General features: G+C 34.9%; 1 protein-coding gene across 5 annotated transcripts in view; it reads right to left on the bottom strand.

Moving 5' to 3' along the window:
• Positions 1-12,793, bottom strand: part of PCDH9 (protocadherin 9) — an 896,718-nt gene that overhangs the window by 467,349 nt on the left and 416,576 nt on the right. The window contains exon 4 of one of the 5 annotated variants that reach the window (XM_032315268.1): positions 10,208-10,786. The exons of the other annotated variants lie outside the window; for them this stretch is intronic. Within the exon in view, the coding sequence (XP_032171159.1) occupies positions 10,754-10,786 (33 nt within the window). The 3' untranslated portion in view covers positions 10,208-10,753. Of the gene's footprint in view, positions 1-10,207; positions 10,787-12,793 lie in introns of those variants that run through there. 5 annotated transcript variants of the gene reach the window in all.

Below are 12,793 nucleotides of genomic sequence, written 5' to 3'. Positions count from 1 at the left end.
ATGTCAGCCTCTCCAGAGGGGGTATCCTGTCCCTTGAGGTACTCAGGAATCTGAGTTGTTCTCAGCCCTATGCCTTTTTCTCTTCTTGCTTTCTATAAACGAGCAGTATCCGATGCAATAAATGGCTGGAATAAAAAGCTATCAAATGCAAGGATGAAGAATGCATTGCTATTGAGGAAATCCATATGGCAGTAACTAGATCAAAAGGTAACACTTAAGAGCTGAATGAAACAAGTGCCCACTTTCAACCACTTCTAATTCCAAACACTACCATTTCATAGTATTCTAGACAGCAAAGCCTAAGTGACCCTCGCTATGCATTTAATGTTTACTATGGAGTATCCTGGAGGGACCACCTTCCCCCTACTACTGGCTGCACCAGCCTGCAGCAACTCTCTGAAATCACAAACCACATGCTCACTGAAGCAATTCCCTTTCTTTGGCAGTCTTCAATACCAGGGCAGCAGGTTTTTATCTTATTTTCCCTTTCCTCTCCAGTACTCTAGGGTGTTTGGAATTTCATTACAATAATGATTCATTTCATATGCATATGGCAAACAGGTTTAGAGCCTGCTCTTTGTAAAAATGTTTGGATAATGTTACAGTTAACTTGACCCATGAGAAGGAACTGTCAGCTATATTCTTTTGCTTAGTAAAGTATTTTAAACAGTATCTGGAAATATGTGTGGCATAACTGTATTGGCTTGCAGAATAGTCCACAAAATAGGAAGGTGCTTTCCAACAGACTGAGACAGACATGCTGTTAAGTGATCTGTGTGATTAGCCTAGTGTAATAACCAGTTGTCTCTGGCTCACTGGGTGCCAGGGGTGACTCGAACAGCTCAGCCTTGAGCCCAACAGAGACTGCTGAGTGACCACAATGTGATTTGATACAGGCAGCCATTATCCTGGTTGATATCAATGAAATCCTGCTGTAATAGCAGCATTTGGGCATGTGACTCCACTGTTATCAATCAGAAGCCTTCCTATCTAATTTACTATTTGTATCTAATTCTCTGCCCTACCCCCCCCCCCAACCCCCGCAGCATGTCACACTTTTCTACATTTCGTTTTGGACAAACCATTCAAGCAAGTCAGCTGTAAAACTGATCTCTGGGTTAAGAGCCTTGTCAGTACTTCATTTTCCTAAAGATTAGTAAATATTTAGATCCTAAGAATGTATACCACACCTTTAAAGAATGGAAAAGGCTGGTACTTGGTATAACCAAAATGCATAGATATATTTTATGACATTTTGCATGAATCCTAAATTGCTTAACTTTTGGTAAAATTTAAATTATTTCAGCAAAGTCTCTTGGGTGGGTTAAAGATAAAGACCGTAAAGGGTACATGGCTTCACAAGCACTGCAGGACAATGGCCAGCTTTCTTTTAGCTCTCTCCATTAGAGTTGCAAAAAAAGCAATATTAACAAACAAATTAATACATAGAACTGAACATCAAGAGTGCCTCCTTCGTCCTCTTACTGCTCAAAAGATCTGTAAACTAACTGGAATTCTTCTTTTAAGAGTCAAGTTAGTTCTTAGCCATAGCTCACATAATTTTCCTAAATGAAAATTATTTCTTTTTAAGGAAAGTTGGGAATATATTTGATACACCCTGAGTTTCTCCAGGAGTATGGGAGGAAGAGTTATGAAGACCCAAAGGTCAACTCTAGAAAGTTGCTAGAAACGTCTTATACTTCCTACGTAGAATGATAAACTATTTAATTATCCAATTTCAAACACTTTTGAGAGTAAAGGAGACTGCTGTTAATAATTGCATGAAGACAACCATACTTACTTTCCTATAGGTGCTTAAACACTTGATTTGATGGTATCATACATGATTTTTGTTCAGTTAACAGTAAGTAAATAGTTGTTAAGTTTTAAAAATTCAATTTTGCAATGTTTCCTAAGTATACATACTACAGAAATCCTACAGGATCTATAGCATATCTCTAAAGAATATTTTTATGTTTTAATTGCCAAACAAGGGAATTAATTCTACAGTCAAACTTATTCAGTATACTCAATAGCACTGGTTCAAAGGCAATAACTTAAGGCTTGAGGACATTTTAAGAGAATCTAAGGGCAACCAGTTTGTATCCATAGAGAAGTTCAAAAAAGATGCAATCTTTTAACTAAAATAAATAAAAATAAACTTTTATACTAATCTATAAAATTAGAAACATGGATTTTTATTACTGGAAGGAGATGAGTGGTGATATATTTTAATCCCCTTACGGTACACAGGCAGACATTAAGATCACTGAAGTTAAATAACAAGCACAAACTCAACCAACCAGGCACTTGCCAGCTAGGGCTGTAAGCTATCGTTCCCTCCACTATACATTTTATGAAAGAAAAAAATTGATAGGTTTGTTAGTATAAAAAGTAGTCAATATTCCAATTCCCTTATATTTTCTTCAGATTAAGATGATACCATGGCTTTTTCCTTATTTATTTTGCTACAGTATTTTTATTCATTCTGGATACAATATTTGGCAGACTGCCCTTTTGACTTAGCAGAGTTGATAAAAGGTTGCCAAATACCACAGTAGTTCATATTTATTTTCTGTGTTTTATGACATTTTTTTCCCAAAGCCCAATGTTCTTTTCCTCAGTAAACCATCAATCAATTCTAGGAAAAAATAAAAAAAAAAAAATGACTTCTTTTATGGGTTGCCAACGAAGCTCTAGCTGCTGACAGCATGTCTTTTATGAATGCAAAATATATTTTTAATAGTTCAAATCCAGGGGGAAAATGTCAAATTTTAGACACTTGCGTATGCAGGTGCAAATAGATGTATATCTATCTATCTATACACACACACATAGATGTATATTCATCTATGTATAAACATTCCTGCTAAAGATATTTATGTTAAGTTTTATTTTAAGTCCCAAATACAATTCAATGTAATTTTTCCTTTTTGAGGCTTGGTACCATGGGTAGTTCAGTGTTACCAGACTAGCAGCTGTTTGGAGCTCTGGTAATTCAGAGTAGCCCCAGGTGGTATGATCTAATGTTGACTAACTCATAGTTCAGAAGATGTTGGAAGAATATACAACCACCTCTTGCTAGAAACTTGTTTCCAAGCCAATATCCAACATGAATCAGACTATTAGTTACTATATTAGAACAGTCCCATCTGCTGAACACTTTTGCCCAGTGTAATCTTGGCTATGTATGATTACCTTTGTCATTGTTGTTATGGAAGCAAACAGCTAGTCATCTATTCTACAAACAGTTTCACAACCCACATATACTCATTAACATAATTAAATAACTACTATAAAGACTAGGGCTGTTTCTGGATTTGTAGTCTGACTTTGCTGTTTATAATTTCTTGCAATGCAATCTAAAGTACAAGACTCCATCTAAATTCTGTATAGAAAGTTGGGATAATAATAATATAAACTTGGGATAAACTTCGGATAATATTGTGCTGTATTTGGTGAGATAAATTAGTATAGTGCTTCACATTGTGTCTACATGTAAGCTTTCATCCATCAATCCATTTAATTTTCACATACTGACAACTAGTATGTGCATAATAGGAGCAATTACTGCACATTTTGCAAAAGGAAAACAGGGCCATTTGTACCCATTTGTAATAAAACAATCTAATTCTATCTTTTGTCACACCTCCCTTTCCAGCCAAGGTACCTACAAATTAAGTTAGAAAATTATCATAGCTGGCACTTTACTTTTACTTCTACCTTAACAATATAAATATAAACTCCACTAACATACTCAAACCTCAAGTTTGGTCCATAATTAAATCTCATATTTATGGCATATTTTTAATCAGTATGAAATCAGACCATCCACAACCATTTTTTTCACCCAATGAGAAAGACAAATGCAAATATATACTAACTTCCTGGATTATTTTATATTATAGTTTAAAAGTTACAGCTTTACCATTCCTTATCATTCCCTTTTTTCATCAAAAACATGCTTTGTTCTAGCTTACAGATTTCAAAATCTAATAAAAAAAATATTGCATTGCTTAAAACTTTAAATGACTGCTAAATAGCTATATATGGATTTGGGTAACACTCTTAAACACACTATTTTTCAAATGCTTCAAACTGAAAAATTAGAAAACCATTAAACTCTGGTCTATCTTACTGTTTACATATAAACAATTATTGTGGGGTAGTATAAAAAGAACCTGGGGCTGGGATGTGAAAACTTTCTAAACATTTCTATCCTTCAACAGAAGCGTGAGTCAATTAACTTCTTTCTCAGGCATCAATTCCCTTCTCTGAAATGGGAATGATAACTAGTGTTTTGATGACTTATAATGAGATCATGTATGTGAAGAACTTCACACAGTGCATAGCAAAAAACATGAAATAAATATTTGTGATTATTACTAACATAATTTTAAATGCTTTCAAAGGTATAAATTATTAGGCAAAGAAATGTATTATTTTTAATCAATAATGTGATATTTTCAGGTCCCGGAATTTTGAATCTTTTGTAACATTCAAAGCAATACATAAGTATTAATAAATATTAATTAAACATCTTAATTGTTCTCTACTCTTCAGAGGTGTTAATAATTGTAAAAAGTCTATCATCTTTTCTCAACTCTTTAACGGTAAAAGATAAAGGGAGCGTAAGAGGGTTCCCCTTTCTCCACATCCTCCCCAACACATGTTGTTTGGCCATTGTTGATTTTGGCCATTCTAACTGGTATAGGTGGTATTTCAATGTGGTTTTGATTTAAATTTCTCTGATGGCTAATGACAATCAACATTTTCTCATGTGTCTGTTAGCCATTTGTATGTCTTCATTGGAGAAGTGTCTGTTCATATCTTCTGCCCATTTTTTGATGTGATTATCTGTTTTGTGTGTGTTGAATTTGAGGAGTTCTTTATAGATCTTGGATATCAGCCTTTTGTACTGTCATTTGCGAATATCTTTTCCCATTCTGTGGATTGCCTCTTTGTTTTGTTGACTGTTTCCTTTGCTGTGTAGAAATTTTTGATCTTGATGAAGTCCCAAAAGTTCATTTTCGCTTTTGTTTCCTTTGCCTTTGGAGACATATCTTGAAAGAAGTTGCTGTGGCCAATGTCGAAGAGGTTACTGTTTCTGTTCTCCTCTATGATTATGATAGATTGCTGCCTCACGTTGAGGCCTTTTATCCATTTCAAGTTTATCTTTGTGTCTGGTGTAAGAGAGTGGTTGAGTTTCATTCTTCTACACATAGCTGTCCAATTTTCCCAGAACCATTTATTGAAGAGACTATCTTTTTTCCATTGGATATTTTTTCCTGCTTTGTCAAAGATTATTTGATCATAGAGTTAAGCATCCATATCTGGGCTCTCTACTCTTTCCACTGGTCTATGTGTCTGTTTGTGTGCCAGTACCGTGCTGTCTTGGCAATTACAGCTTTGTAGTAAAGCTTAAAATCAGGCAACATGATGCCCCCAGTTTTGTTTTTCTTTTTCAACATTTCCTTAGCAACTCGGGGTCTCTTTTGGTTCCATACAAATTTTAGGATTTTTTGTTCTAGTTCTTTGAAAAATGCCAGTGGAGGGGCACCTGGGTGGCTCAGTGGGTTAAGCCTCTGCCCTCAGCTCAGGTCATGGTCTCAGAGTCCTGGGATCAAGTCCAACATCAGGCTCTCTGCTCAGGGAGCCTGCTTTCTTCTCTCCCTCTGCCTGCCTCTCTGTCTACTTGTGATCTCTCTCTCTGTCAAATAAATTTTTAAAAAAATTAAAAATTAAAAAAAAAAAGAAAAATGCCAGTGGAAAATTGGTCAGGATAGCATTGAAAGTATGCATGGCTCTAGGAAGTACAGACATTTTAACATTTATTCTTCTGATCTATGAGCATAGAATGGTCTTCCATCATTTTGTGTCTTCTCCAGTTTCTCTCATAAGTGTTCTATAGTTCCTCAAGTACAGATGCTTTACCTCTTTGGTTAGGTTTATTCCCAGATATCTTATGGTTCTTGGCGCTATGGTAAATGGAATAAATTTTCTAATTTCCCTTTCTGTATTTTCATTGTTAGTGTATAAGAAAGTAACTGATTTCTGTACATTGATTTTGTATCCTGCCACATTACTGAATTGCTGTATGAGTTCTAGTAGCTTGAGGGTGGAGTCTTTTGGGTTTTCCATATAAAGTATCATGTCATCTGTCAAGAGAGTTTGACTTCTTCATTGCCAATTTGAATGCAAGTTGGTGCAGCCACTTTGGAGAATGGCATGGAGAGTCTTTAAGAAATTAAAAACAGAGCTTCCCTATGATCCTGCAATTGCATTACTGGGTATTTACCCCAAAGATACCGATGTAGTGAAAAGAAGGGCCATCTGTACCCCAATGTTCATAGCGGCAATGGCTACAGTTGCCAAACTGTGGAAAAAACCAAGATGCCCTGCAACAAATGAATGGATAAAGAAGATATGGTCCATATATACAATGGAGTATTATGCCTCCATCAGAAAGGATGAATACCCAACTCTTTTATCAACATGGACGGGACTGGAAGAGATTATGCTGAGTGCAATAAGTCAAGCAGAGAGAGTCAATTATCATATGCTTTCACTTACTTGTGGAACACAAGGAATAACACAGAGGACATGGGGAGATGGAAAGGAGAAGTGAGTTGGGGGAAATTGGAGGGGGAGACAAACCATGAGAGACTGTGGACTCTGAGAAACAAACTGAGGGTTTTGGAGGGGAGGGGAATGGAAGGTTGGGTGAGCCTGGTGGTGGGTATTATGGAGGGCAAGTATTGCATGGAGCACTGGGTGTGGTACATAAATAAAGAATTCTGGAACACTGAAAAGAAATAAAATAAAATAATATTAAAAAGAAAAAGATAAAGGGAGGAAGAAGGATAGCCTTCCAGTTGGTTTCCATTCTCTAGATATATCCTGATATATCCTAGGAGGGCTGGATATGGAGGAATAGTGGCATGTGTGGTAGGTAGGGGTGAACAGAAGAACATTTCAGAACCATTGCTATAAAAGACCAGATCAGAGGACAAACTTTCTTTATTTAAGAGTGTTGTGGAGGGCGCCTGGGTGGCTCAGTGGGTTAGGCCGCTGCCTTCGGCTCAGGTCATGATCTCGGGGTCCTGGGATCGAGTCCCGCATCGGGTTCTCTGCTCAGCGGGGAGCCTGCTTCCTCCTCTCTCTCTGCCTGCCTCTCTGCCTACTTGTGATCTCTCTCTGTCAAATAAATAAATAAATAAATAAATAAATAAATAAAGAGTGTTGTGGATAGTTTCCTCTCAAATTTGCAGCCAGAGTTATGCAAATGGCCAGAACTGCAGGAAAAAGCTAGACAGTAGTATCAAATAAAAATACGTAGAACATGCAGAACCCCCAAGTCCATCCTAATGAAGAAAGCAAATCTTGATAAATGTAAGGACTCAGATTGTATTTGGAAATGTGAATTTCTTTCTCTCTGATATTGAAGTAAAATATGGTAGATTAAATTTGATTTTAATCAAGTTTCCATCATCCAATGATCTATCATCAATATGCCATGAACAACATGGACCAGATATAAGTCAATATAGATAATATGTGTTTTCTCCTTTTAGCAAATATGTGATCTATGGTTTTTATATTTATAAAAGCATCTTTTAAGCAAGTATACAGTAATAGAATAATTTAACCTCAGATTATTTTACTGCTAAAGTAAAAAAAAGATTTAACAAAGTGTTCTTAGACTTAAGAGCAGGTAATGTGACCCAATTCCTGATACTTGCCTCATAGGTCTTTCAAATCCAATCTGATTAAATTCAAGTTCATTGAGAGTATTTCTATTCCTACTTCCCCTTAAAGCACTACTAGGCTAATTGACCACAGAGGTGAAATATGCTATCAGACTTACAGAATGCAGATTAGTCATGACTACTCTGGCTCCTCTTCAACTACAGACCCTAAACCAGCTGCATCAACAAAACGGAAAAGCTTATTAGAAATACAGAATCTCAGGCCTCACCCCAGGATTACTGAATGCATACCTGCATTTTAACAAGATCTCCAAGGGAACCGTATGCATATTACATTTTGAGAAACTGCACTAAAGTTATCCCTATGATTTAAAAACTAAAACAATCATTTAACAACAACAAAAAAGGAGAGCACCTAGAATCTGGGTACTAAGTAGATAATATACTGAATGCAACTTAAGATTTATAGAACATTTGTCTAGCTTCACTATAACAGAAAACAGGCAAGATGATAAAGGCGACAAGATCTTTCTGGAATCTAGTTTTTCCGGTAATTGTTCTGCAATAAACAGGAATGTTTAAATTATTACCAATTGTGCGGCCAAAGTAGAAAAAAAATCAGTAAATTCTACAAAAGCACTAAATATGGTAACAAGTCTCTCTGTCCCTAAGGGTCAGTAACATTATTGAAATGACACTTTTTTGTATGTTTCCTTCAAATGTTCATGATTACAACAATTTAGCATCAATCTGTATATACTTCCAACTCACTGAATTCTAATTTCAATGTATTTCTTTGTTTATACTTATATCTTGCAGTATTTACAGATTCATGAAAGTAGAGATCATGTTTGATTAGCTTTTATAACTCTAATTATCTATTTCAGTCCTTAACAAAAAAAAAAAAAGACACAATGACTATTTGAGAATACCACTGAAAATACCACTGAAAATACCACTGAAAATATATTCAACAAAGTCAATATGATCAGAGCTTTCATAAATTTTATAAGAATGTTTCATATCTTGGCCTTGACTGTTGTGACCAGAGAAAGCAATGTTATTAAAATAATAATTATCATAAATAATAAATCTATTATTGAAAAATACACAAGATATAATAGTAAGAAAGAGGCATGAAATACCAAGGGAAAGACAATTAGGCAAGAAGAATATCTGTGGGGGGGGGGGGGAAAGAAGAATATCTGTGAAAAATGCTAGCCAAAAAGGACAATATGATACTCAGTTGTGTTTTTCTACTATTATTTGCTATCATAAAACCATGCAGACACAAATCATTGAGCATTCTGTTACCTTTACAAAAGGGTTTTTAGTGTGGGTTTGGAATATAAGTCCAAAAAACAAATGGACTTAAAATTCTCTTTTGGAAGCAAAGGATTAGTATAGATTTCTTTCCTTTAAGTGACCTTCTGCCTACATTGTACTTTTAATAATTAATAACTCAAAACTAATCAGTATGGAAAATTTAGGAGCTTTATAGCCCAACAAAGCCACTCAAATTTAAGTTTAGACTTGTCATTTATTAGTTATATGACAATGGATAAGTTATTTAACTTCTGAGAGTCCCAAATTCCTCATCTGTAAAAACTCGGTAAAATATACAGTTTTCAATGTTACTAGGAATATAATGAATGTAAAGTACGGGGGCAGGTAGTTGCTCAATAAGCAATAGCTGTGGTTATTTTTGCCGCTTCATATAAAGCAGAGTGAGCACTTAGATACACGATGACACAAGCTTAAATTAAGTTTCTAACACTAATACACTTTGTTTCTATTAAGAGAGCTGTATTAAGCTCTAAATCTGTATCTAAAAGACACCAAAAGATATTTGAATATGCCAGAGAGCAAAACATTTTTACGTAGCAAATATTATTTTAGTGAAAATATTTCCAGCTTAGGAAAAAAAAAACATCATTATGGAAGCTGACTGGGAGTTTTTCTATGGTATTGCCCAAAACACTGCAAGATATGTATTGCTATCTTTTTTATAGATGAGTGAACAACGTATATACAATTCCATGTTAGCTAATATAAATACACTTTTTGTCATACTTATCACTGGTGATCATCTTAACGAATGCAGATAACGAAATAGAACTTCCAATTGTACTTTTTGAGACAATTGTAATGTTATTTTAGCACAGGCATTTTTGTGTCAAAAAGAAGTATGCTACTACAAATTTTGCCCCAAATTTGTTTACAAATAAAATTGCATTTTAGTTCAGAAAAAAAAAAAACACAAAAACTTATTAAAACAGTGACTAGGGGCGCCTGGGTGGCTCAGTGGGTTAAGCCGCTGCCTTCGGCTCAGGTCATGATCTCGGGGTCCTGGGATCGAGTCCCGCATCGGGCTGTCTGCTCAGCAGGGAGTCTGCTTCCCTCTCTCTCTCTCTCTGCCTGCCTCTCCATCTACTTGTAATTTCTCTCTGTCAAATAAATACATAAAATCTTAAAAAAAAAAAAACAGTGACTATCTAGATACTATAAATGGTGATTTCAATTATTAGTTTATAACCTCACGGGTCTTTTGTCCACCAGGGGAAAACAAGTGGAGAGAGATATTCTTGCTATTTTACAAAGAAATTTTAATTGACAAAGGGGGCAAAACAGTTGAATTAAAGAATCTGCTAATGAGGCCCCTATGGTCTTGTATTAAGCATCTTGCACTATACCAGGTGCGTGATTGTCAAAGATTTTGTAATCATGAGGGGAATAACTAATAAAGATATTTTAAGGAATGCTCTCACTCAGCTTCCATATTAATGCTATTTTTCCTATGCTTAAAATAATTCATCAAATTAATAGCTCATATTTGAAATACTTTTGCTCCCTGGCAGTCAATTCCAATATTCTTTAGACTCATCCCTCCCTCCTTCTCTCTTTTTTTCTCTCTCATTCTTTCTTTTACTTGGTTACAAAGTTTGCAGCCAAAAATATCCTCACAAGGTTGTATGTAGAAAATCATGAAACATAAAGTTTTCATAAAATAGCTTCTGGATTGAGCCTCATCTTTCGATATTGTCTTATGAGTAGAGTTCCAGGATACTCAGTAATACCTATAAGAATTAAAAAAAAAAAAAAAGTTTGGAAGGTGGAGGTATAAAATATATAAGCTGATGAAATATAAAATCCCTCATATCATTATATAAGAAATCTTTTAAGAATCGGGTAATTCTAAACTAGATGTCTAAGGAAAAGTGGAACAGAGGAAAAGAAAAACTTAGAAAGTTTAGTTATCCTTCCTATCAAATTCTGTTGGGTCAGGAGAACTCTAATATTTAAAAGACATATTAGATAGACACTGAAAAATCACTATGTCAAACACCAAATTATTGTACTCTGATGATACTGAGGAGGAAATTATTTGCATATAAAATGTAACTGATTTGTCTAGGAGCAACTCATTTTCTATTCCGATTTCACAGCCTAAGGCACTGATGGAGCCTGGGGGGATTTAAAGTAGTATGTGGAAGAAAAAGAGCATCTAAGTGCCATAAAATAGAATAGTGCAGAGCATGACATCTAACTGTGGAATGTTATTTCCATAAGCAGTAACACATAAAAAAAAAAAAAGCATTAATCTTATGACTAGGTGACCACAGTTTAGTTGTTACAGGATTAAAAATAATATTTGAGGAAATTATTAAGAACAGATGTATCAGCTCTGTTATTTTTCTTTGGTTTAAACATTGCTTTCTATAAAGGTCAAGTGGTAACACAACTCACTACCCTTTATAGATCCAATGGCAACCATTATAGACCCCAGTTTGTCCTAATACTATCCCAGTCCTGTGGTTATATGTGCTCATGTTTGCTAGTCATCCTGGAGCAGCTTAAATGAGGATAAACAATCAATAGACAATCAGTGTAATTCCTCACACGCGTAAATGCAAATTGTTCACATGGAACTGTTCACTTTCCCCTTTTCTGGCAAGAGAATGATGAATGGAGTCAGTGCTGGTTGTGGAAATTGATTTTTCATAAGCACCAACTCTTTTCACTTGTCAAAAAATGAGAAGATCGCTACCATGGGCTGATGCATGTGGAATTAATAGAATAGAGAAGACCGCCTCGAGGCATTCTGACTCTCAGAATTCCTAAAGCAATTCCTAAAGCAATAAAAACAGTATCTAATTGGATCATTAGCAAAGAAGGCATGCATTAAAGTAGACTCATTCTATTCTTTACGCAGAATACATTAAAAAATTACAAAGATTATTGCCAAATAACTCCTGGTACATAGTTGATACTCAATAAATATTTGCTGAAATGTATAAATGAATGGAAAAGGAAGGAAAGAAGGGAGGAAGGATGGAAGGAAATATGGGAAGAAAGGAAGAAACATATCAAAATAAAGGTGAGCATTATTTACCTAACATTTATAAATAAAAACCTTAAAGACAAAAGCAAAAATATCTTTGGAAATTGTACTGATTTCATAGTGGTTTTTCAGATAGTACTGAGAATAATTTGCCCATTATTCTGTTCTTTATTAAGTATAGCAGATTTTTTTGTTGTTAACCCTGCTAGCCCACCTGACAAGTTAACCTTCAATTGTTCTTTAAAAAGAGAACAAGGACAAGTGTTTTATTATATACCATATAGTGAATTCAGGTTCAAAAGTAATCTAGCCTCTTTAAAGAAATGTTCTTTAAAAAAAAAAAAAAAAAAAAGTCAAAACTGAAAAACAGTGAATGTTACTACCAAAACCCAGGCTTTTTTAAATACTAGCAGGAAGGACTGGAGCCATTTACAAACAAGTTACCAGCAGTTTAGGACTAATTAGTAAAACAGAATCGCATTAATGTGTAAATTTACTACTGAAATAAAACAGGCAAATGCCACAAATGCTTACTTTACCCAGTGGTGACAGGGAAAAACGGACAACAGGCCTAACACCTTTTAAAAAAAAAATCAACCTAGAGCCTGCTTCTCCCTCTCTGTCTGCTGCTCCCTATGCTTATGCTCTCTCTGTCAAATAAATACATAGAATCTTTAAAAAAATTTAGCATTTAATGGAAGAATTTAAGATTTCTTTTAGTTACAAGATAAAAGATGTTGTA

The sequence above is a fragment of the Mustela erminea genome, chromosome 15 (genome assembly GCF_009829155.1).
Source record: "Mustela erminea isolate mMusErm1 chromosome 15, mMusErm1.Pri, whole genome shotgun sequence".
Taxonomy (NCBI): Eukaryota; Metazoa; Chordata; class Mammalia; order Carnivora; family Mustelidae; genus Mustela; species Mustela erminea.
The sequence above is the reverse complement of the archived record's forward strand: the minus strand, read 5'-3'. Positions and strand labels throughout refer to the sequence as shown.